The sequence below is a fragment of the Microcaecilia unicolor genome, chromosome 11, assembly GCF_901765095.1.
Source record: "Microcaecilia unicolor chromosome 11, aMicUni1.1, whole genome shotgun sequence".
Taxonomy (NCBI): Eukaryota; Metazoa; Chordata; class Amphibia; order Gymnophiona; family Siphonopidae; genus Microcaecilia; species Microcaecilia unicolor.
Genome location: NC_044041.1, coordinates 89688691 through 89712813, shown reverse-complemented (window position 1 = coordinate 89712813; position 24123 = coordinate 89688691). Strand labels below are relative to the sequence as shown.

The window sequence follows — 24123 nt, the reverse complement described above, 5'->3', positions numbered from 1 at the left end:
AGACTTGGCGCCTAAGGTTTGCATATATCTCTATATATGCAAACCTTAGGCGCCAAGTCCAATTTTTTAGAGATAGAGAGATACAGATTCAATTTCTTTCTTCTCCCTCCATCCCCCACCAGAACCACACACACGTCACCCACCCACCCGCTCAGTTTGCTTTCATCTAAGCCTTTATTCTTTCAGTTCTTCTTTGGTTATTCATATTCCCTTTAATGAGCAATACAGTATGGGGAAAAGGGGATTATTAACCTTGTAAAAATTAGGGGGTCCTTTTACTAAGGTGTGGTAGAAAATGGTCTTAGCGTGACACACTAAGACCATTTTTTTTCTCAAATTTGTTTTATTATTTTCCATTAGAAACATAACAGTATCCACACTATATCCTTGTACAGAGATTAGAACTTCTCTTTCAACTAACATGTTTCCAACTATTACCCTCCCTACTAAGACCATTTTTACCACAGCAGTAAAACAGCTGATTTTCTATTTTTGTATTAATGGCCGTGCCCTGATGTCACCATTAGCATACAGCCATGAAAAACAGTTACCGTGTGAGCAATTACCGCCATCCATTTTGTAGGCAGTAAGGAGGCACATTTTCAAAGCACTTAGCCTTCCAAAGTTCCATAGAAACCTATGGAACTTTGGAAGGCTAAGTGCTTTGAAAATGAGCCCCAAGGTCTCACATGATAATCCTGGCACCAGTCAGGTAGCGAGCAGTAATGTAGATGTTTTTTTTTTGTTACATTTGTACCCCGCGCTTTCCCACTCATGGCAGGCTCAATGCAGCTTACATGGGGCAATGGAGGGTTAAGTGACTTGCCCAGAGTCACAAGGAGCTGCCTGTGCCTGAAGTGGGAATTGAACTCAGTTCCTCAGTTCCCCAGGACCAAAGTCCACCACCCTAACCACTAGTCCACTCCTCCACTCCATAATCAGCGCACAAAAGGCCCTCAGACATGTCCCCTCCTAGAAAAATTATAAAATATTTTTTAGTGTGCGTGTAAACGTAGATCCAAACGTACCACAGTGTGCCTAAGCACATCCCGCAGTCGGCTGCCGAGAGGGGGGGGGGGGGGGAAATTCCCCAGGCCCTGGCCTCCAAGGGGGGCCTGGCACCGGGGTCTCTTTCTCTCTCTCCTGCTCCTGCCGGGACCTGAGTGATTGCATCCTGACAGGAGCAGGAGAGAGAAAACTCCAGCGCTGCAGCCGGGTCCCCTTGGCGGCTGGGGAGGACCAGGAGGAGCACCTCCAGCGCTGCTCTTCTGCCCAGCTGAGCGGCGGCTTTTCCTCTTAGGGCGCATGCTTGGTTTTGAAACCGAGCATGCCCTGAGAGAAAAAGTAGCCGCAGGGGCAGGTAATTGGCAGAAGAGCAGCACTGGAGGAAGACGTCTTCTGCTGGCAGGGCCTCGGGATCCTCCCCAGGCAATAAGGTATTTCGACAGCGATCTGAAGGGGGGGACAGCGGCAATGATTGTGGGGGAGGGCAGCCGCGATTCGGGGGGGGGCAGCGGCGGTGGCCCTCCTCTGGGTCCGGCGGCAGTAAGCCATTTTGAGCTGTGGTAAGCGCACACTAGCGTTTACCACAGCTTAGTAAAAAGAAACCGAGATTTCTTACCCCCAAATAACCACATGTTCAGGGCTGGGGGCTGGTTTAACCATTTGGCAGATTATTCATTGGGATTTGTTAATCGCTTTTATGAAGAAATTTACCCAAGGCAGTGTACAGTAGATACAGTTTAACATGAAACTTACAATTTTATTAACAATATAATTAATAATAGTAAAATGTACCGGTATAATCAAAAATATAATGAAAGAGGAAACTTGAAAACAGTAAATTGAAACCTAATAATAAGACTACCATGAAACAGAATCGAAAATATACACATTTAACAGCACTGAAATGCAAATAAGAGAGATATAGGTGAATGTCTAGGGTGGCTTCTTCTGTGGAGAGGGAAAGAGCAGCACAATCAAAGCAGAGCAGATCTCTGACAGATAAACTCCAAGAGCCATCGTTGAACTTTTAGCTGTTTAATATGTAAAAGTATTATGCCCAGTTTTATGTTTTACAGGATCTGTCTGAGGGGGACGATACTATAGCAATTGATTGTTGAGTTTATTTTTAAAACTTTTGGGGGAGGGCAAGCGTGAGGCTTGAACAGGTGCCTAATGGCCTTGCACCAGATCGGCACATGTGTCAGACTGCGATCGAGTAGACCTTGTTTCTGATTTAGTAACAGTGATCACTTTTGCTGTTGAACAGAAGTTGCCTCATGGAAAGTTGGACTGGATGAACATTTTCTTAGCTTCCTGGAGCTGTGCAATGAATCCTTGTTAAATCTTGATATTTATGTATGAACCCAGTTCTTTTTCACTGAAGAAAGGAACTTGTGTGGTATCAAAATGCAAGCACTACAACATCTTTTGATAATTATTATTGATTATGATAAATCACAACTGAAAATGTAAAAAGGAAAAAGCATCCTGGATAAGGAATAATTATATAGGAGCCTACAAGCAGTCTCACTTCAGTGGCTGGTAGATGGGATATATCTTTGGCAAAGTTGATAGAAATAACTGGGAAGACTGGATGAGCTAATTGGCTTTTTTCCACTGCCATCCACATTATTTTGTGCAGTGTTGCTAATTTCTAAATCTGAGTTGATACTGGTTACCAGGGAGTTAAGTGCTGATGAATAATATCCCATGTTCCTAAGATGAATTGACTCCGGGTGAAGGTGCCAAAGGATAAACTGAGAATATTGGCAGCCCAGTACTGATGGGCTCAAGTAGTTAAAATGAATTGATATCACCCTTGGGAAATGATTCAGAGCCACACTCTCTCCTTTCCCCTCAAATATTTGAGACAGCCCACTTCCTTTACACCATCTTTTCTGGGTTTGTCATCAGTTTTTTTTGTTTTTAATGGTTCTGCCATTTCATTCCTTGCCTAGAATGGGGTTGTATGTTTGTTTTGGGGTTTTTTTTTTTGCCTCGGTTGGGTTTTTATGTTGTTTCTACGCTCAGATTATGTTACTGGATTGCAAACCACCATGTCGTTATTACTAAATTTTGAATGGCAGTATCTAAAATACTGGATACATAAATAACTTAAATAAATGAATCCCTTCCTGATCCCCCCCCCCCCCAACAGCCTGCAAATGCTGCCAATATAATAGAATCATCGATATGCCAGAGGGGGAGGTTAGGAGCTCCGTGTTAAATTTATTTTAGAACATAATGTATTCCCAAGTAGAGAAAAGCTTGTTGGGAGTCCTTTGACAAGAAACTGATAAAACAGAACATAGTCTGCAGTTCAAATTTCAATATATGACTGGTCCTCTAAACCAAACCTTTGGCAGTCTGCTGACAGCAGTGGCCAGGGCAGAGAGAAAAGTGATGATATCAGAGCACTGATAGGCCACCTTATCACTCAACAAAACATATTTGCAACAACAACATTAGCTTAAAAAGATGCACATAGGGCTGGTGGAGTATTTTTAACCTCATAGTGTAAGCAATGCCTCCTGCTATTTGGCTTGATGATGCTTCAGAAGCTCTGTTGATTAATAAAAGATTTGGAGTGAGGCTCCTTAAGGGCTCAACATGGCTCTTGTTTTTTGAGAGGTGTTGGTGCCAGCAGTAGCTAATCCACCTTAGACCATTGTCAAGAAATACATCTGAAAGTGAGGTCACCCTTAGACATTTTCTGAAAGGGGCTATAGACAGGCGTGCCTTGTGACTTGGCAGACAAAACAGAGTGAGCTGAATAATTGGCAGTTATATGGTTTGTCATCATTCAGTAGGATAGTGTTTCAAGAAATCAAGGGGAGGGTAAAACAGTTCAATTCAAGTCTTAAACACTTGCCCTCCACTGCCTCCATCTTGTTGGAAGAAGGCAGGGATCAGTAGACCTTGTGGTCTTCATCTTCACCTCAGCCGCCACAACTGTTTCGGTCAGTTGTGAGAGAGATGGCTGGAAATAAAGTTGAGGCTTTCCAGGCAGCAAGTCTTCTGTGTGAGAGAATGAGGATTAATGATTGGGCCGGCTAAACGCAGCTCTTACCGACTATTAAACCATTAAACAAACCAGCCATCAATCCTGTCCCTCAGCACGGTGTCTAAGAGATGTACTAGCCGGGATCACTACAACCTTCTGTGAACACAGCTACAGGTGATTCTTACACTGTGCAACATAATCAGGCCAGGACAAGCATTTGTCTCCCCTGTCACTGTCACTGTGAAATCAATGACATCCCAGCAGGTAAACTAAACTGAGGTGGGAAACAAGGAAGATGAGACTGAAATGCCCTCCTCCTGTGGCCTTCTTCTTTGATTAATTTAGTTTGACTAGGGGAGGGGAGGATGGTCAGACTTGCCAGAAAGCTTGTTCTGGGCTGTTATGTATCAAGTGGTGTCTATTCCTTCTTTGGTAAATTTGCTTCTGGTTGATCATAAAAAGTAGATTGGCTTGATCTTTTGGTGCATTCTGTCCTTTTTCTCCTTTAATGAGGTTGGTCAATTAATGTTTTTTTTTCTGTACCAGTGCCATCAAGTTGGGAAAAGTCTTGGTGAGAGCCATCTGCCCATGTCATGAATCCCAATTTATGCACAGCATGTCCAGGCAGAAATTGGAATGTCCAAATCAGGATGTTCACACTTTCCTATGTATGTTACTAAAGGCTCTGCTGAATATGGAGCCTTTTGTAAAATACATATGTAGTGGGGATTTGTTGTGTGTGGTAGGCAGTTGCCTAGTGTGTAACCAAAGTGAGGGAACCCCCCCCCCTGTGCATAATCAATAGCCGGGATCAGAATCCTCCGGGAAGCTATAAACAGCTTCTCTCTGTGTCCACATTTCCCACTTCCTCAGTAAACCAGTCCACTCAGAAGCAGTGGCATAGCTATGGGGGGCCATGGGGCCTGGGCCCCCAAAATTGGCTCTGGGGCCTCTGGTTTGGCTGGCGGGGGTCCCCAACCCATGCCAGCTAAAGCGTTTGTCCTGCACTGGTCTCACATTGCTTGGCGTCCTGTCCTGTTTTCAGTTGCTGTGCACGCTCGTTTTAATGAAACTGAGCATGTTTGCATGCTCAGTTTCATTAAAACGAGCGTACACAGAGACTGAAAACAGAACAGGGCACCAAGTAATGTGAGACCAGTGCGGGAAAAACACTTTAGCTGGCGGGGTTTGGGGACCCCTGCCAGTCAAGGTACCTTCACAGTGGCAGGGGGATCAGCAGTGGGGAGGCGGTGGCGGCCGCAGAGGGGGGTGATAATGGTGGTGGGAGGGCGGTGGCGGGGAGGCGGGCCAAAATGTGCCCCCCTACCTTGGGCTTTGGCCCCCCCTCCCGTCGAGGTCTGGCTATGCCCCTGCTCAGAAGAACATTGTTTTATTTTAGTTACATTTGTACCCTGTGCTTTCCCACTCATGGCAGGCTCAATGTGGTGGGCAATGGAGGGTTAAGTGACTTGCCCAGAGTCACAAGGAGCTGCCTGTGCCAGGAATTGAACTCAGTTCCTCAGGACCAAAGTCCACCACCCTAACCACTAGGCCACTCCTGTTCTCAACCAACTGTTTATTTAAATCAAGTCTTGTCAGGCAAACAAATACAATTTGGCAGAGACAGATACAAAGGCAAGAGGCAGCCAGTGGCAACATACAATGTCTCTGATGCTTGATACTTTTAACGCCAAAGCCCAGATAAAGTTCAACTCTTGTCTCCTTCTTTTAAGCCTTCTACTGTGGATAAGAGCTGATCAGTACAGTTCCTTTCAATATTCACTTCTACTTCTGCTGTTAACTACTGTGAGATTCAGGGGCTCTGAGAGTCAAATGTAGCTTCTTGCAATCAGGATCAGCTGAGGTGTACTTGGAACCTCATGAAACCTATAGCTTTAAATGGTAACACTTCCTTTATAGAACTATAAATAACTAAAGGATTGGAAAATTCAAAAGCTAAACAGGTGTGTCACCACTCTTAACTTTGGGATCCAAATACAGGATCTAAATTAAATTATAACCAACGAACCTCAAACCACCTCATGGACACCCATTGCTACTAAAGCTTGGTTTGCCATTCAAATGAGGAGAAAATTACTATCACTGGTTCAAGTGGAGAGGATTGGAGAAAAAAAGGCACCCAAAAAAACTCAAATATACACCTGTTTAGCTTTTGAATTTTCCAATCCTTTAGTTATTTATAGTTCTTTAAAGATACGGATTTGGAGTGTCCCAGTAGAAATATTTAGAACACTTCCTTTATGCCATTTTGAGATGTTTTTCTATTTTGAAAATGAACTCCTAAGTTGCTTTGAATATTGGGGGAGGGGGGGGAGGATATGTGTCTTTATTAAAGTGCCCAGTTGTGATATTTATTTTATTTATTGAGATTTATTAACCAGATTCATCCAAGGTGGTGTACAACAGGTTTACTCCGTTTAAGAAAATTCTATGACTAGGCACCAATGGTCACATAAAAGGGCATTTTCGAAAGGATGTCCAAGTCAGAACATCTCAAATGGACATCCATCTCACGTGTATTTTTGAACAGGATAAAGCCTGTTTGAAAATACGTGGGATGGATGTCCGTGCGCTGGAAACGTCCAGCATGAATATCTATTATACAAACTGAAACGTCTAAATTTGGAATGGGGAAAACAAGGGACATAGACATCTGTATAGCAGCATTCTTAGAAAATGGACACACAGAGAGAGGTCCATGCAAAGCAGAGGGTCAGCCTAGTGGTTAGTGCAGTGGACTGTAAACCAAGGGACCCAGTTTAAAATCCTACTTTAACTCTTTGTTTTTGTACTTGTGAGTCCTCCGGGAATGGAAATATACCTGCTGTACCTGAATGTACACCACTTCAATAGCCTTCAGGCTTGCAAGTGTCTTATATATTTAGGTACAGTGGGTATTTTTCTGGAAAGCTCATAATTAAAAAAAAAAAAAAGCTGAAGCTGAATTTGAAGCTGGGTCCCTTGATTTACAATCCACTGCACTAACCACTAGGCTGCTCCTCAGACCTGCTTCCTGCTCTGTTAAGAATGCCCATAATGTGATAGTCATAAAAACTAGGAAACTTTACTCCACCATTTATTGGACTAGCTTTTAATTTCTTTATGGCTATTCTTGGGGTCTTATTTGCCCATAAAAATTGTATTAATTTTGATTCAATTTTTTAATACATTGTTGATTTTTAATAATATTGGTAACATGCTGAGAGTGTAGTTGATTTTTGGTACAATCATCATTTTTATGGTTTCAAGTCGACCCCACCAATTAAGTCTTAATGGTGGCCATTTTTGTGTTAGGTTTTCAGTTATTTTAATTATATTAGTAAAGGTAAGGTTAAGAGTGTCCTCTGTAGTTGGGCCAAACAGAACTCCTAAATATTTAATTTGATTTTCATTCCACTGAAAATTATATTGCTGAATTTCATGCTTTAAATGTTCACAATGTATAGGTAGTAGTTCCGTTTTTGTAGTATTTAATTTATATCCAGAGATCTCTGAATATTTCAATATTACCTTTAATAAGTGTGGAATTGAGGTAGGTGATGTGAAAATGAGTACATCATCAGCGTATGCAGCTAACTTAAAGTTTTGTTGATCAGTCATTGCACCCTGGATGAGAGGATTTTGACGAATGGCTAATAACAAAGGTTCAAGCGCTATATTAAATAATAAAGGAGATAAAAGGCAACCCTGTCTAGTTCCTCTAGTTGGATTAAAAAGTTTAGATATGACATCATTTATTTGTATATATGTAGTAGGAGACGAATATAAGATCTTTATTAATTTAGTAGAAGATTCTGAAAAACCATACCATTTAAGAACTTGGAAAAGATATGGCCACTCAACACGGTCAAATGCCTTTTCAGCATCTAGACCTATTGCAACCAATGGGTTGGAATGTTCTTGGGCATGCACTAATATATTAGAAAAAAGTCTGGTATTATCAGATGAAGATCTACCGTGCATGAAACCAGTTTGATCTGCATGGATTATTTTGGGTAGAATGTTCTGTAATCTTGCAGAAAGTATTTTAGCAAATATTTTGGCATCTAGATTAATTAAAGAAAGAGGTCTATAATTTTGTACTAAAGTAGGATCTTTGTCTGGTTTCAGAAGGACAATGGTGACAGCTTCAGTAAAAGAGCCTCTGATGATACCCATTTCTATCATATGATTATAGTAATCACAGATTTTGGGAGACAAAAGAGTTTTAAAAGCAGAGTAGAACTCTATAGGTAAACCATCAGGTCCTGGTATTTTATTTTTTTAGTTGCCATGTTTTGGATGGCATCATTGACATCATCAGTTGTAATTTTTTTTAGAGTAGTTTGTTATCTTCTGATGAGATAATAGGGTGTTCTAATTTTTCTAAAAAATCATATTTGGTTGGTTCTTTAACAAAATTAGATGTATATAGATTTTTATAAAAATATTGGCATCTGTTAGCAATATCAGAATTATCAGTTAGCGAAATATTGTTCTCATCCTTTATAAGTGCTATAGTATTTTTTTTCTTTACAAGATTTTAAATAATTAGCAAGTAGGTAACCTGCTTTATCACCTTCATAGTAGTATTGAGCATTTTTACTAAATATTTCCTTACTAGCTTTAGAGCCTAATATGGAATTGTATTTAAGTTTTGCTAATTTAAGTTCTTCTAATATAGCTACATTAGAGGTATCAAGATAAAGGAACTCTTAAACATATTATCTACTCCTGTACTTTCATACAAGAATATTGGAGATCAATATGGAACACCATATCTTCTACATTGAAGATTCCGGAGTTCTTTTCATACTCTGGGCAAGTCACTTAACCCTCCATTGCCCCATATAAGCCGCATTGAGCCTGCCATGAGTGGGAGAAATGCGGGGTACAAATGTAACAAAAAAAAAATAGCCATATTAGGATCATTAGCTATGCATTGCCCACTGGATAAATATCAATCACAACTTTTAGATATACTTCTCCAAATGGCCTTAAGAATACTTTTCTTCTGCTGGAAAGACTTATCCAAGGCTATCTACTTAACATGGTGGAACTCAGTATGCATACTTACCAAGTATGAATTTGCAGCGGCTGAGAAGTATAATTCATAACTAAATACAGGAAAATATGGACTCCCCTTCAAGATCAAATATGTAGCACTCTTATGTAGATATGTACTCTTAACTGTCTGTTTTCACATTTTGGACATCCTCAACTGCCGTTGCTGGGACTGAGGCATAGAAATAGCCAGTGTACCTGAATGTAACTCACCTTGAGCTACTACTGAAAAAGGTGTGAGCAAAATCTAAATAAATAAATAGCAAAGGACATCCTACACCCATACTCTAAAAAAAAAGGCAAAAGTTTTTAATGTTGTTTTTTTCGGGGTGGGAAGTGGTTAGTGACCACTGCATGCCTTTTTTCATTCAGTTAGTGCATCAGTTAGTCCACTGCAGTGCCCCCAAGGGTGCCCCGTTGGTGTCCTGGCATGTCAGGGGGACTAGTGCACTACGAGTGCTGGCTCCTCCCACTACCAAATGAGATGGGCGTCTTCAGTTTCCATTATCGAAACAAAAGATGGACGCCCATCTTGTTTCGATAATACAGGTTTCCCCGCCCCTTCACCAGGACGTCCTTAGAGATGGGCGCCCTTAGAGATGGTTGTCCCTGTTTGATTATGCCCCTCTTAATCTCTGCCTCTTCCTGCCAGTTTTAGGGCATAGACCATAGAAGTCTGCCTGGCACCAGTCCTACTTCTCAACTACTGGAATTGCTGTTGAAACCCACTCAGCCGTGATCCTTATCTGTTTTTTTTTCCATTTATGAGACCCAGGCTATAGAAGTCTGCCCGTCATTAGTCTTAATTTCCAACCTCTGAAGCTGCCATTAAAGCTCACTCTAGTTGTGAGGTCATTTAAGTTTTGCTTTAATTGGATTCCATCCTTTTTCTATATAGTGATCCTCTATGTTTATCCCACACATTCTTGAGTTCCATCATCGTTTTTGTCTTCACAACCTCCTGTGGGAGGGCATTGTAGGTATCTACCACCTTTTCTGTGAAAATGTATGTCCTGACATTACTCCTAAGCCTCCCACCCTGTAACCTCAACTCATGACCTCTATCTAGTTCTACTGCTTCCCCATCTTTGAAAAAGATTAGTTTGCATATTAAGAATGTAAATGTCTGTATCATATCCACCCATCCCCCCTTTCCTCTAGGGTATACATATTGAAGTCTTAAAGTCTCTTATACATTTTTTGGCACAAACCCCATATAATTTTTGTTACCTTCCCCTGAATCACCTCATCTTTTGACGTCCTTGGCAAGATGTGGCCTCCAAAATTGAACACAATACTCCAAATGGGGCCTCACCAGTGACTCATACATTCTTCTACTGGATATGCATCTCTCTATTCTTTTGGCTACAGCCACCACCTTGTCACATTGTTACATGCCTCTATTGTGTGCATAAATGTGGACAAAAGTAGAACTTACACATGTATGTGCTCATGGTTCTATTCTATAAAGATTCACTTAAGTTCTATAATGCCTAACTGCATGGGGGGGGGGGGAGGGGAGTTCATGAGGTTGGAGGATGGGCAGGCCATGGACAGGGCATCCAGTAACAGAATACTGTAAGTTGCATAGGCCTTTACCACATTTGGCTACCCATAGTTACACTGGGTCTGTGACCGGTGTAACTATGGGCACTTAAATGTAAGGTGCATTGATACCAGGTTATGCTAATATAGATGGTATTATAGAATGTGCTGTCACCATGTGGAGTCAGGGCACCTTAAAAAATGTGCCGACAAAGAGAATTGCCTCTTTTATATCTATGGGAAAAATGCTTTGTACATAGGATCTACAGGCCAAAACTATCACTAGCTTGTAAAGCTTCCACATACATTACCAAAGCAGTCTCAAAGCAGGCGACATCCACCTCGAGTATTGTGTTTGATTCTGGTCGCCGTATCTCAAAATAAGTATAGCGGAATTAGAAAAGGTTCAAAGAAGAGTGACCAAAATGATAGAGGGGATGGAACTTCTCCCATATGAGGAAAGGCTAAAGAAGTTAGGGCTCTTAAGTTTAGAAAAGAGAAGGCTGAGGGGAGATATGATTTAGGACTACAAAATCCTGAGTGGTGTGGAGCGGGTGGAGGTGAATCTCATTTTCACTCATTCAAAAAGTACAAAGACCGGGAGACACTCAAAGAAATTGCATAAGAATACTTTTAAAACAAATAGGAGGAAGTATTTTTTAACTCAAAGAATAGTTAAGCTCTGGAACTCTTGCTGGAGGATGTGGTAACAGCAGTTAGCGTATCTGGGTTTAACAAAAGGTTTGGACAAGTTCCTGTAGGAAAAGTCCATAGTCTGTTATTGAGATGGACATGGGGGAACCCACTTCTTACCCTGGGATTGGTAGCATGGAATGTTGCTACTAATTGGGTTTCTTCCAGGTACTTGTGAACTGGATTGGCCGCTGCTGGAAGCAGGATACTGGGCTAGATGGACCATAGGTCTGACCCAGTATGGTTATTCTTATGTTCTTATATTATGTTCTAAGTGGATATGTATTGTTAATCTAAAGGTGAGAAGCCCCATATCTCTGTGTCAGTTTGTGCAGAACCATCAACTTTGTGGAGGTGAAAATTGCTAAAATCTTCTGCAGGTTTCCAAATTCTTTCAGGTGTCAAAAACTTCAAATCCTCAGTACTGGTTCCATAGTCATGAGCACAACCCTAGAATCGTTTCTGATCCTTTTCTCGCTTCTCTTTGCAGAGTGCTGCAGCAGCTCCAAGCCCAGTGATGGGCAACATGGCACCGAATGATGGGATGCCAGGCGGACCAATGCCACCAGGTTTCTTTCAGGTATGTGCTCCTTTATTTATCGATTACTGCATTTCCTATGGGTGTCTCCATTTTCCGGGATGGAACACAGTAGCAATGTTTGTAATGCATGGGCCTTCCTGATCTGTTGTGCAGTCCTTTATGAAGTTCCTTCACTCACTGTGTCCATGGACCATCTCTGGCTATCTTCTGATGTGCGGAAAATAGCTTGTGCCTTTACTGAAATGCATTTGCAGGGGCTAGACAGGATGACTGTACTTTAGCTCTTTAAGCAAAAGAGACAGGGGCATAATCCAACAGGGGCGCCCATCTATAAGGGCACCTATCTCTAGGGACCGCCCCGTAAAGAAGCGTACCCGACCGTATTATCGAAACAAGATGGGCGGCCATCTTTCGTTTCGATAATACGGTTGGGAATGGCCAAATCTCAACATTTGGGCTGCTTAGAGATGGCCGACATTGGTTTTCGCCGATAATGGAAACTAATGGTGGCCATCTCAAAACCGGCCAAATCCAAGCCATTTGGTCGTGGGAGGAGCCAGCATTTGTAGTGCACTGGTCCCCCTCATATGCCAGGAAACCAACCGGGCACCCTAGGGGGCACTGCAGTGAACTTCACAAATTGCTCCCAGGTGCATAGCTCCCTTACCTTGTGTGATGAGCCCCCCAAAACCCACTCCCCACAACTGTACAACACTACCATAGCCCTTAAAGGGTAAAAGGTGGCACCAGATGTGGGTACAGTGGGTTTCGGGTGGGTTTTGGAGGGCTCCAATTTACCACCACAAGTGTAACAGGTAGGGGGGGATGGGCCTGGGTCCACCTGCCTGAAGTGCACTGCAGTACCCACTAAAAACTGCTCCAAGGACCTGCATAGTGCTGTGATGGAGCTCGGTATGACATTTGAGGCTGGCATAGAGGCTGGCAAAAAATGTTTTATAATTTTTTTTTTTGGGTGGGAGAGGGTTGGTGACCACTGGGGGAGTAAGGGGAGGTGATCCCCGATTCCCTCCGGTGGTCATCTGGTCAGTTCGGGCACCTTTTCAAGGCTTGGTTGTGAACAAAAAGGGACCAAGTAAAGTCAGCCAAATGCTCATCTTGGACGTCCTTCTTTTTTCCATTATCGGCCGAGGACGACCATCTCTTAACCACGCCCCCGTCCCGCCTTCGGTACACTGCCGACACGCCCCCGACATGCCGAACTTTGGCTGTCCCTGCGACGGAAAGCAATTGAAGCCAGCCAAAATCGGCTTTCGATTATACCGATTTGGCCGCCCTTAGGAGAAGGCCACCCATCTCCCGATTTGTGTCGGAAGATGGCCGCCCTTCTCCTTCAAAAATAAGCAGCAGTATCATTTAGGGAATCATAGAGTACATTCCAATAGAAGTGATCTAACAAGGCTCTCAAGACTATCTACCTGCCTCTAGAAAGGAGGCCATATGTGTTTTTCATTTTAGACAATGTTTGTCTAACCTACTTTCACCGAGTAAATGCTGGTACTTGTAGAATTTTGATTATATGCGTGACTTATTTTTAAAGGATAATTTTAATGCCCTGAAGTAGACACGCTTTAGGTCAGCCAACTAGATCAGGAGGCATGCAGTGAAACTGAAATAGCAAAACACAATTTGAAAGAAATATATAATCAGGTAGCCCTATTTTATTATAAAATAAATTATGGAAAATAAAAAGCAAATGATGATGCTGTGTGTTTTTTGTGTTTGATTTTTTCACAATTTTGTAAATATTGACATAGGTCTATCTATTTATGTAATTGTCTGATGATTTATTTATTCCAAATTGTGTTTTGCTGTTGTAGGTTTGTTGGACTTGTCTGTCCGTGGAGGGTAGTTTCATTATGATACAAGGGTTTAAGTTGAGCCAGATATGATCTTCTCCCCAACTGAACACTATCTACAATTTTAATGACCTGTTTTCTAGGACGCATGTCTACTGATATGTGATTGCCCAGTTTGGGTTAGTTTTACCATGCTCCTCCCCGCTCTCCATCAAGTTCTGAAAGTTTGGTGTGGATGGAGGGGGCACATTCATCTGGTGCCCAGCAGGAGTGATGATGTCAGCTCATCCCATCATCTTCAACAGAACAGTGGGGATGAGGCACAAGATGGCCACAGACTCCGTATGATCAAATGGGAATGGCTTGTGGGCTGTTAATATGTTCACCAAAGATTTCCTATGTCATAACGGGACCAGTTGAATCAGGGCCAAATGGCCAATGCAAACATATTGGGTGCATAGACACATCTTTAGCCTTACACCCCCCCCCCCCCTCAGTTATCTTTGAGGCCCCTAATCTTCCACCCTCTATCATGTTTTTTTTGTGTGTGTAAATATCGTTATTAACCGATCATTAACAACTGCTCAAAAATAAATGGCTGAAGTACAAATTAAAGGATACATCAAGAATCAGCAGGACACAAGTTTTTTTAACAAGTTCCCCCCACCCATAGTCCCCCAACCCCTACCCCCATTACCACCACCTAATAGCCCTTGTATATAGGTTATACCTCCCCCCAACAAAGTCTAACTCCACACCTGGTGGTTTCTTATCCAGATCTGGAGCTCAGTTGGGAGTGTCAGTTTGAGGGCAGAATGTTCAGAACTTTAGCAATTCAAAATCCAATTGCAAGCTTGATGAGACATCACAGTCCATACTGATTCCCAAATTTGTTGAAATGTTTTCCATTGCGCAGGATGAGTCCAGCCAGCCTTATGGTGTTTCATGGCCATAGTGGCATATACCAGATTCTGCTGTTGCATAACATCAGGTGGTAATACTTGTCTCCATTGTAATAAAATGACTCTGCACACCAGAAGAAACAAATAATACAATAGAGTATGTTTTATTTTTGATGGCTTAATAGTTGAACGTGTATAGAAGTCAAACAACATTAATCTGAGGTACTGGAGGAAGGCGAGATCCTAATATTTGTGAGATCTTAGCAGTCACCTCAGTCCAAAACTGTTGAATAAACTCACAAGCCTAAAACATAGGCCAAGCGTAGCATCAGCTGTTCCACATTTGAGACAAGCAGACGAATGGGCAATTCCCACCAAAGAAGCTCATTTTGGAAAGATATAAGCTCTATGATGAAATGTATACTGTTGTTCTCTATAAGATACAAATGTTTATTTTACCAAAGGTTTACATACTAGTCCCTGAAGAAGATCTTTCGAAATATCCATCCCTAAATGCCTAGGCCAAGCCATTGCCTACATCTGATAACCAAGAGGCGGTAAATCAGCATGTAGAATTTTATAATAAAAAGAAACTGAAGGAGTCCGCTTGCTACTAAATAGAAACAGGTCCTCTACCTCTTCCATCACATCTGCCATAACAGCCTTCCTAGATAATCTGTCCAAGAAAGTTGATACTGGTCCCGAAGGTGGGCAAAAGGCAAAACCCGATCATCGTCTTCAACACAATGTTTAAGCATCGTAACTCCTTTCTGAGCCCAACAACGAAACACTTTACTAGATGTACCCATTGGGAAATCCTGATCACCTCGTATAGGCAAGCGCACTGTAACATGCTTATTAAGATGCTTTCTCTGACATAGCTACTGCCACTGACAGGAGTGGAGGAGTGGCCTAGTGGTTAGGGTGGTGGACTTTGGTCCTGGGGAACTGAGGAACTGAGTTCGATTCCCGGCACAGGCAGCTCCTTGTGACTCTGGGCAAGTCACTTAACCCTCCATTGCCTGCTGCATAGAGCCTGCCATGAGTGGGAAAGTGCGGGGTACAAATGTAATAAAAATAAATCCTTCGAAGAGGAGATATCAAACAACTATACTTAACTTAGCGGGGCAATTGCTTGGCAACAGCATGCAAAATATAGGTGGGAGTTAAGAGGCAACAAAAGCCTGTTCATATTCCAAGGGAGTTTAATGATCAGTTCAGTACCTTTCAACCAATCTGTAATATGGCAATAGAGATCCAAGTCTGGTAAAGCTAAGCCCCCTCGTCTCGGAGAATAAACAAGCTTGTTAATTTGCTTTGCCACCCTTCCATAAAAAAGCCCAAAGCTCACGCTGTATCAAAAAATGGTCCTGTTTGCGAAGCAGAAGGGGCGCCATCTGAAAAACATAAAGCCACTTCGGTAAAATGGGCATCTTATACAGAGTAAGGCAACCCAACACAGTCAAAGACAAGTGCTCCCAATTCCATAATAAAGTTCTAGTGAAGAATAACAGCACAGTGTTAACTTCACACAGCTGCGTCAAGACACGGAGAAGCTGGATTCCAAGATATCTGATAGAAGGTCCCCTCCTCCCCCACTGAAAGGGCACACTCATTCTGGTTAGCCTATGGTATATTAATAAGAATGGGGCCTGGACATTTTATCATAGTTCAATTTAAATTCCACCAAGGGTCCAGAAGAATTAAAAGTGTGCTGCAAAGCAGGTACAGAGAGATATCATCAGTGAATGCCACAGTCCTGACAGAGCTGTTCTGCAGCAATACGCTGTGAATGTCTGGATGCAATCGCATGCTCTGTAAAAGTGGCTCTAGAAACAAAACAGCAGCTGGATGGAAAGAGGCAGGGAAATGATCCCGTTAACTAAAACTGTGGCACAAGGATCGTGGTAGAGCACCTTAACCGCATCAAGGAAAAAAAACCTGGAAGTCAAAATGATCTAAAACACAGGGAAAAAAAGGACCAGGAGGCCTGGTCAAAGGACTTTTCAGTGTCACATAGCTAGGGCCTCCAGGTTTTTGTTATTACAATACTTCCATGCCATTAAGTATCTTTCAAACATTAAGTATAGCAGGTCGCTGTAGTACAAATCCCACTGATTAGGATTAACTAGACGTGGTAGAATATCACTCAGATGCACGGCCAACACTTTTGCCATTATTTTTAGATAACATTTAGCAAAGACACAGGCCAATAAGAAACCATCAAATTGTGCTCTATCCTTGGCTTATGAATTAAAGTTATGAGAGCAGTGTTGGCCTCTTTGAAAAAGTCCCCTTGAGGTATAATTTGTGCATAATATACTTCCAGCTGTAAACCGAGCTGAGAGTCCAGCAGACGATAAAACTTGCTGGAATAACCATCTGGGCCTGTAGCTTTGCAGAATGGGAGTGAACAGATAACTTTTCTAATTTCCCCACTGGTTATATGGCTATTAGGAAGATCTAACTCAGCGTCTGTCAACCGGGGGAGACATAACCTGTGCAGATGAAAAGTCTCTGTAGGGGTATTGTCTGTTGGAGCAGCATAGAGGGAACTAAAAAAAAAAAACAACAACCCTAAAACAATCAAAAATGTCCTTACCCCAGGTAACAGGAATGCTGTCATCAGCAAGAATGGACTTGATATATTTAGGACCCAAACAAGGATGTATTAATTTAGAAAGCAATTTACTCATTTTATTATTGTGGGCATACAATTTATATTTGTAATAAGTATTTGACTTTTTTGCCCTCTCATGTAACTTTGGAGCCAGTGCACTGTGCACCGCTATAAATCTGTCCCTATTATTTGAAGTTGGATGCTGCGCCTAACATCTGAGTTCAACAGGTAACTCAAAGTTCCAAGCACAAAATCTCCTGATTCAACTCCCGTTTCCCACAGATTGTATAAGAGATAATATCACCTCGAAGTACAGCCAAAACAGGGAGGGATTGTCCTTTTGACCTGCACTATTAATACAATACTCGTCCCACTTCTGTAACAGGTATTTATGAAAATGTTCATCTCTATACAGGTATTTTGAAAAAGTCCATCGAGGAGTTTATTCACAACCTGTAAGGTTCTGAACAACAGTCCACGATGGAAAATGATCAGAGACCACGGAATCACCAGTCTCTGCAGATTGAACCCATGGGAGACAAATATATAAACGAGACGAGATGCAGCTCTATGGGCCCTTTCAAAATAGATATAACCCTTGTGAGTGGGATGAAGCACCTGCCAAGCATCCCCAACATCCAAAGTAGAACTGAAATACGGAAGACTAAGATTAATCTTTTCAAAGGTGGGCGGCATCTTATAGGTACTAGGATCCATGGTCAAATTAAAGTCACCAAACAAGAACAGTGGATGATTCCCCATAGTGAGACATTGCTGTATCACCCCCAGCAAAAAAAATCATGAGTGCAAGTTACAGAAGCATAAATGTTAGCCACTATAATTGTAAGAGATTGCCACTTTAAAGTGGCCAGCACATAATAACCAGCCAGGTCCACTATAGTGTGAATAACTTGACCCTGAAAATGTTTACAGTTACAGTTGGTTCATTTATAGCCTGCTAATACCAATACCAATAATATTTAAGCTAATTTTGTTGTTACATAAAGTTTTATATCAGGAATCTTCTATGTATTTGACACATGCTGTACAAAAACTTGTACATTTTATCATTTACGATCACTGATGTCCTGTGATCTTGTAATGCCTGCTTTAAGTCGAGTACAACTGGACTTGACTAGAAGAGGAACTTTCTCGATAACAGGACCCTCTTTGTGGAATAAGTTACCTATATATTCTTAAAAATGAACGTCTAGAACAAACATTTAAATGCCAATTGAAAGCACACTTGTTTTGCCTGGCATATTCTGTGCCTGCAAATGTTAACGTTGTGATCTATCTGAGAGACCTGGACATTGTTGGTTTTTTTTCTTGTTTTTTTTAATACCAGGAAGAATTTGTACTGTATATTTCTTTTTATGTGATTTTATGTATGTTGTTTTTGTAAGCCGCCCTGGATAAGGTTGGGTTAAAAATAATATATCCAATCCAACATGGTTCAAAAGTAGGTTGCAACTAAGATACTAGATCAAAGAAATCTAGGATGTAACAAAGTTAATTCAAAATTACCATAGATACTAATATCACAATTATCAATAAATCTTACACGAATCCAGCACCAATAGCTACAGTATATTATTTCCTTATCACATATTTATAAATAAGAATGTTTTAAATTTCTTCTTAAAGATATCATAACTTGGCAAATGCCTTAGATTAATGGGAGAGAGTTCCGTAAACTAGCTCCCTGATATGCAGTGAACAGTTTCTTCCAAGTAATCCCCCGTGGACTGGGGAAAGAAAAGGACAAAGAATTTCTTATTACCAATAAGAATCACCACTCCTGCTCTGACTACCCAGAAAAAGCAGAAAGGACCTCACGCATCCAGTCTCCCTGCAATTTATGATGTTCTTGCTCAGTGATCCAAGTTTCCTTACAAGCAAGCTAGTTGGACCTTTTGTTTACAGAGGTCTGTAAGAATTTTATAACGATTGAAAGGGGAACCAATTCCAGAGACATTCCAAGTGGCCTGTCTAGTATTGGCATTAGGTATTGTCATTCAAGAAGCAAAGAATAAGAAAAAAGATCAGGATCCATACAGCAGGATCTGATGCCCAGCCCCCATCAGGTCCCCCAGCATGCAAAGGGGAAGGGAATTAATATACCGCCTTTCTGTGGTTTTTGCAACTACATTCAAAGCAGTTTACATAGTATATACAGGTACTTATTTGTACCTGGGGCAATGGGAGGGTTAAGTGACTTGCCCAGAGCCACAAGGATATGCAGTGGGAATCAAATCTAGTTCCCCAGAATCAAATACATGTTGTACATTTCCATTCCACACCTGAACCTCTGCAACCCATGTCCTAATACCCATTGTCCCTTCCTAATCACCCTGTAACAACCCCCACACCCATCCACGTCAACTACTCCTTGCACCTTCTCAATAATTCCATCCAGTACCATGTCACGTTGTGCTGAACTCCCTCACCCCCCCCCCCCATCCCACACCTATAATAGACTCTATCCCTTACTCAGTAAAACAGCATAGCTTGCACTCAAAGAACAGCAGTGTTCCTATAATGTCCCCATTCGTTCGTATAATGTCCCCACGTACTCGAATAGGGATCAGGATGCTGTAAAGGGTAAATCTTGCGTAGCATTAGTAGAAAGCAATGGGCCCAGTTGTTGTTGAGCTTCCTTGGGCAAAGCCGTACTGGATATTGCAAGGAAAATTTAATGCGGTGCAAAAACAGAGTAAAAGAACTGGTTCTCACAGAAATATTTATTCTTAATAGCAATGAAAATAAACAGTAGCCTGACACTGCCATGTTTCGCTCCTTCTGGGGCTGCTTCAGAGGCCATTAAAACCGTTAATAAACACACAAAACCAGTGTTAGTATCAAATTATAAAAACTAAACATATTAAAAAGCAAGAATATCTAAATGGGAAGCTATCTGGCACCCTTTTATTTCTAACTGCTCCTGCTGATGGTTAATGTTGGAGGTGGGGGGAGGGGGTTCTCGAGTAAGATTTTTTGTTGTTGTTGTTACATTTGTACCCCGCGCTTTCCCACTCATGGCAGGTTCAATGCGGCTTACATGGGGCAATGGAGGGTTAAGTGACTTGCTCAGTGGTGTTCCGAGGGGCGCTGACACCCGGGGCGGATCGCCGATGTGCCCCGCCCCCCCGGGTGCAGCGCCCCCCCCCATGCAGCGCGACCCCCCCCCCCCGACGGAGGGACACCCCCCCACCCTGGCAAAAGAACCCCCCGGGGTGCACGCCGGTCAGCGTCATTCATTTCCATGCTTCCTCTGCCCCGGAACAGGAAGTAACCTGTTCCGGGGCAGAGGGAGCATGGAAACGAACGACGCTGACCGGCGCACGGCACCCCCCCAGCAGCATGCACCCGGGGCAGACCGCCCCCCCCCCCTTGGTACGCCACTGGACTTGCCCAGAGTCACAAGGAGCTGCCTGTGCCTGAAGTGGGAATCGAACTCAGTTCCTAAATCTTCGCTTTTCTTTTTCCTCTCTCACATCTTTCTTTCATCCTTTTTTGTGTAGGGAAGGGAGGGATGGGGGGGGGACAATTGTATTAAATTACATAAATACAGAAGTTTATTAATATCGTCAGCTATATTGTGGGAGCTTTACATAGTTTAATTTCAGACATTATAAGATTGATACTTAATGCTAATTAATGTCTGTATTATATTGACAATTACTTGTTTGCAAGCATTTTGCAAACTCTCCCAATTCTGAATAAAGACTTCTTTCAATTAAAAAAAAAAAAAGCAAGAATCACTTAACAGTTATAATATCCCCTGAGGCAGCTCCAGAAGGAGTGAGGCATGGCCGTATCAGGCTACTGTTTATTTTAATTGTTGTTAAAAATAAATATTTCTGTGAGGACCAGTTCTTTTGATCTGCTCTTTTTTTGCACCACGTGGATCTTGCGGATCAGCCGCCGTGTTGTTTTTTTTGCGGGAAAATTTACTCCCCTGTTTACTAAGCTGTGCTAGCGGCTGCCATACGCTATTGCCGACACAGCTCATTCACTTTGAATGGGCTGTGTCGGCACTGCCACAAGGCAGTCACTAGCATGGCTTAGTAAACAGGGGGTTAATGTCCTTCGCAAAAAGCGCCTTGCAGATCGGACCAAAGGCGCAGCATTTAGTAGCAACGCCCGCAGAATAATCCTGAAATATGAGGATTTTCTTGCTATCAAAGCGGAGGTCACTGGTCTGGCAGTAATTGCACAATATGAATTCTCTAGGGCCCCAATTAAGAATCCGAGTTATTCCTGCATGTGGGCAAGTCTCTCCCTCAGTGGTGTGGCCCAGCCAATGCGCCCGCTCAACGTGAAGGGGGCCTAATGGATTCTCTTGCAAGAATTCCGTGGCTAACCATCTCTTCAGAAAGCCCACAAGCTCTGCTTCCTAAATGGATTCCGGAAAACCCAAAAAAAGCAGATTTTTTTCTGAGTGAGCGATTCTCTAGGTCCTCAAGCTGTTCAGCATATTTTTTCCAGGGTGGTTTTCAGAAAAGTGAGTTCTGTCTGAGATGTAGCAGCACTGTCCCACTCCTCAACACAGGTAACCTGATTGCCAAAGGCCACCATATGCTGTGATAAGGAATTGAAATCTTCCCTTAGCCCTTTAAGTTTTTTACTCAAGGTACTCATTGCCGCCTCTAATTTGTTTTACATGTGCAGGATTAGGAGGAATGCTGTCCTCCAGCTCCTCCACCATTTAAGTGTGTCTGGCCCTGCCGCCTTCATTTAGACTCGCTCCATTTTTCCGGATTTTGTGGTCATCTCAGGAAGTGTCTTATGGAGATATTTGTCCGTAGAACAATAAGAGATAAGAATATTGTTAAGAGTTCCCAGAGGATTTTCGCTAGATTTAGACTGACTGATATTTAAAACCCTTTAACTGACCAGGAACGGCTCGTGGCCAGTTAAACGGCACTTCGCTGGCTATCCGTCGCTATTCAGCGGGAGATAAACAGCTGTCTCCAGCTGAATATAACCGGATAGCGCTTAGCAGATAACTGGTTATATCACACAATGTAACCTGCTATCCGCCAGTTTTCAGTGCATTGCAGGCTAAGTTTGGCGGCCAAATCTGGCCACGTCAATAGCAGATCTATCTTTGGCCGCTATGAACTTAGGTGGCCAGCGCTGAATATCAACTTGGCCGGCCAAAGATAAACCGGATATCCAGTGCCGATCACTAGAAATATCCCGGCATTGAATATCCGGGCCCAGAGCTGACCATGGGAGGCAGCCCAGCTACCTCCTGCAGTCTGAATATTGAGCCCAGAGAGTTTAAAGAGGATGAGTTCAGGAGCTCCCAAGAAATCCTCGTATCATGCTTTTAAATATTAAAGTGTGTGTGTGAATGTTGCCCTAGGTGACTGCTCAGTGTTGCCTAATGGTTGGGCCAGCCCTGGGTTAAATCAGCTCTGGATTTTCTTCACTTGCAGACATAGAGATACAGCTGTGCCTTTGGAAATGGAAATCAGAACCACAGGTCCATAGACCATGGCATATGTTGGCCAGTTAACTGTGGAACTTGCTGGCAACCAATAGCTGAGGTCTGGATGGGCTTCTCCACTCTATTTCTATCCTGCCCACCATGGTATAGGATACTGTTGGATAGAAGGAGGAATATAGATTCTGACACCACCAATCTAAGCAGTGAGTTGCTCGCAGTAAAACAAAGCAACATGTAATTGGGGGCCATGACGGTCTCTGCTCAGGGTCTGAAACTTGTGGTTTTGCTTGTAATGTTGACTAAAGAACATTCCCCTGTATAAAACCAGGAGAGTGCTGAGCTATCAGCACCTAGAAACCTGGGAGCCCTGCTTATAGCGAACATGTGTGATGTGTAGATTGGATCTTTCCAATTTGTCATGGAATTTTTTTTTTCTGGCAGTTTCCTTCTGCTTTTTTGTACCTCCAGGTCAGTCAGAACCCAGGCCAGGATCTGGTTGGTGCACCTTTATTGACAATTACCTAGGAATTTTTTTCTATACTTTAGATTTTAGATCAGTTGCTATAGGGACAAGCCTTGGCTAGGGGTTGTGCCCAGAACTCCTTTCAGAACTACAGACACTAAATACGGTCCTTATGATGGGACCTTACTTACTCCCCGGGGGTGTCAGTGCTGTCATCGTGACATCCCTAGTTGCACAGTAGAATTTTTAAAACAATCTCCTGATCCAGTGTTTTCCTTTTAAAAACCTTTTGGTTCCTATTCCCTACCCACATACCCCTGTAGCTACCAAATTTTATTCAGTTTAGCTTTTTCGGAGGATGTCCCAGCTCCCTCCAGCACCCCCTGTCTTCCCCTTCTGCATCCCTGCATCATATTAGACTGGAGAAACCATCCAGTTTCAAGCAGTTCCTTTCTAACCCCAGGGAAAAAAGAGAGGCCTCAATGTGTGTGATTCCCCCCCCCCCCCCCCCATCATACAGATTTCTGAATACTTTGTTGCTTATCATTATTCAGTCCCAGCTCCAGCTCTCTCCCCCTCTTCTTACCCCCACCCCAAAGCTTTTCATCCCTCTTTCCCTCAGAGAACCCAGCCATTCCCCCTTTTTACTTCAGCTGTTCATTTCTCAATGAGATCAACTTGTGTGGAGGCTGGTTTTATGTTTTCTTTTTCTCCGTCCATTTTTTTCTTGCCCTCTTCTCCTCTCCCCCCCCCCCCCCCTCAGTCTGTAGCCCTTCAAACTCATATGCTTCAAATTAGTGCTAATAAGAAACAGCCAGAGAGCTGTGGGTAGGGCCTCATCGTTCTAATTCTATATAATGCTGGGGACTGACATATTCCAGGTACAACTGTGGGGAGGTTGGGGGGGGGGGGGAATAGTGGCCACTTACCAGTCACCACAGGCCTTAAGTATGCAGGGATGGGGGCTGGAAAGGGAAAGCTCCTGATTTCTGCTCTTTTTCTAAAGATGTG

At 42.6% G+C, this 24123-nt stretch overlaps 1 protein-coding gene across 2 annotated transcripts in view; it reads left to right on the top strand.

Moving 5' to 3' along the window:
* SSBP4 (single stranded DNA binding protein 4) overlaps positions 1-24123 on the top strand; it is a 547729-nt gene that overhangs the window by 450787 nt on the left and 72819 nt on the right. For both annotated transcript variants that reach the window (XM_030218716.1, XM_030218717.1), the window contains exon 5: positions 11802-11891. In XM_030218716.1, the coding sequence (XP_030074576.1) occupies positions 11802-11891 (90 nt within the window). The remainder of the gene's footprint in view (positions 1-11801; positions 11892-24123) is intronic.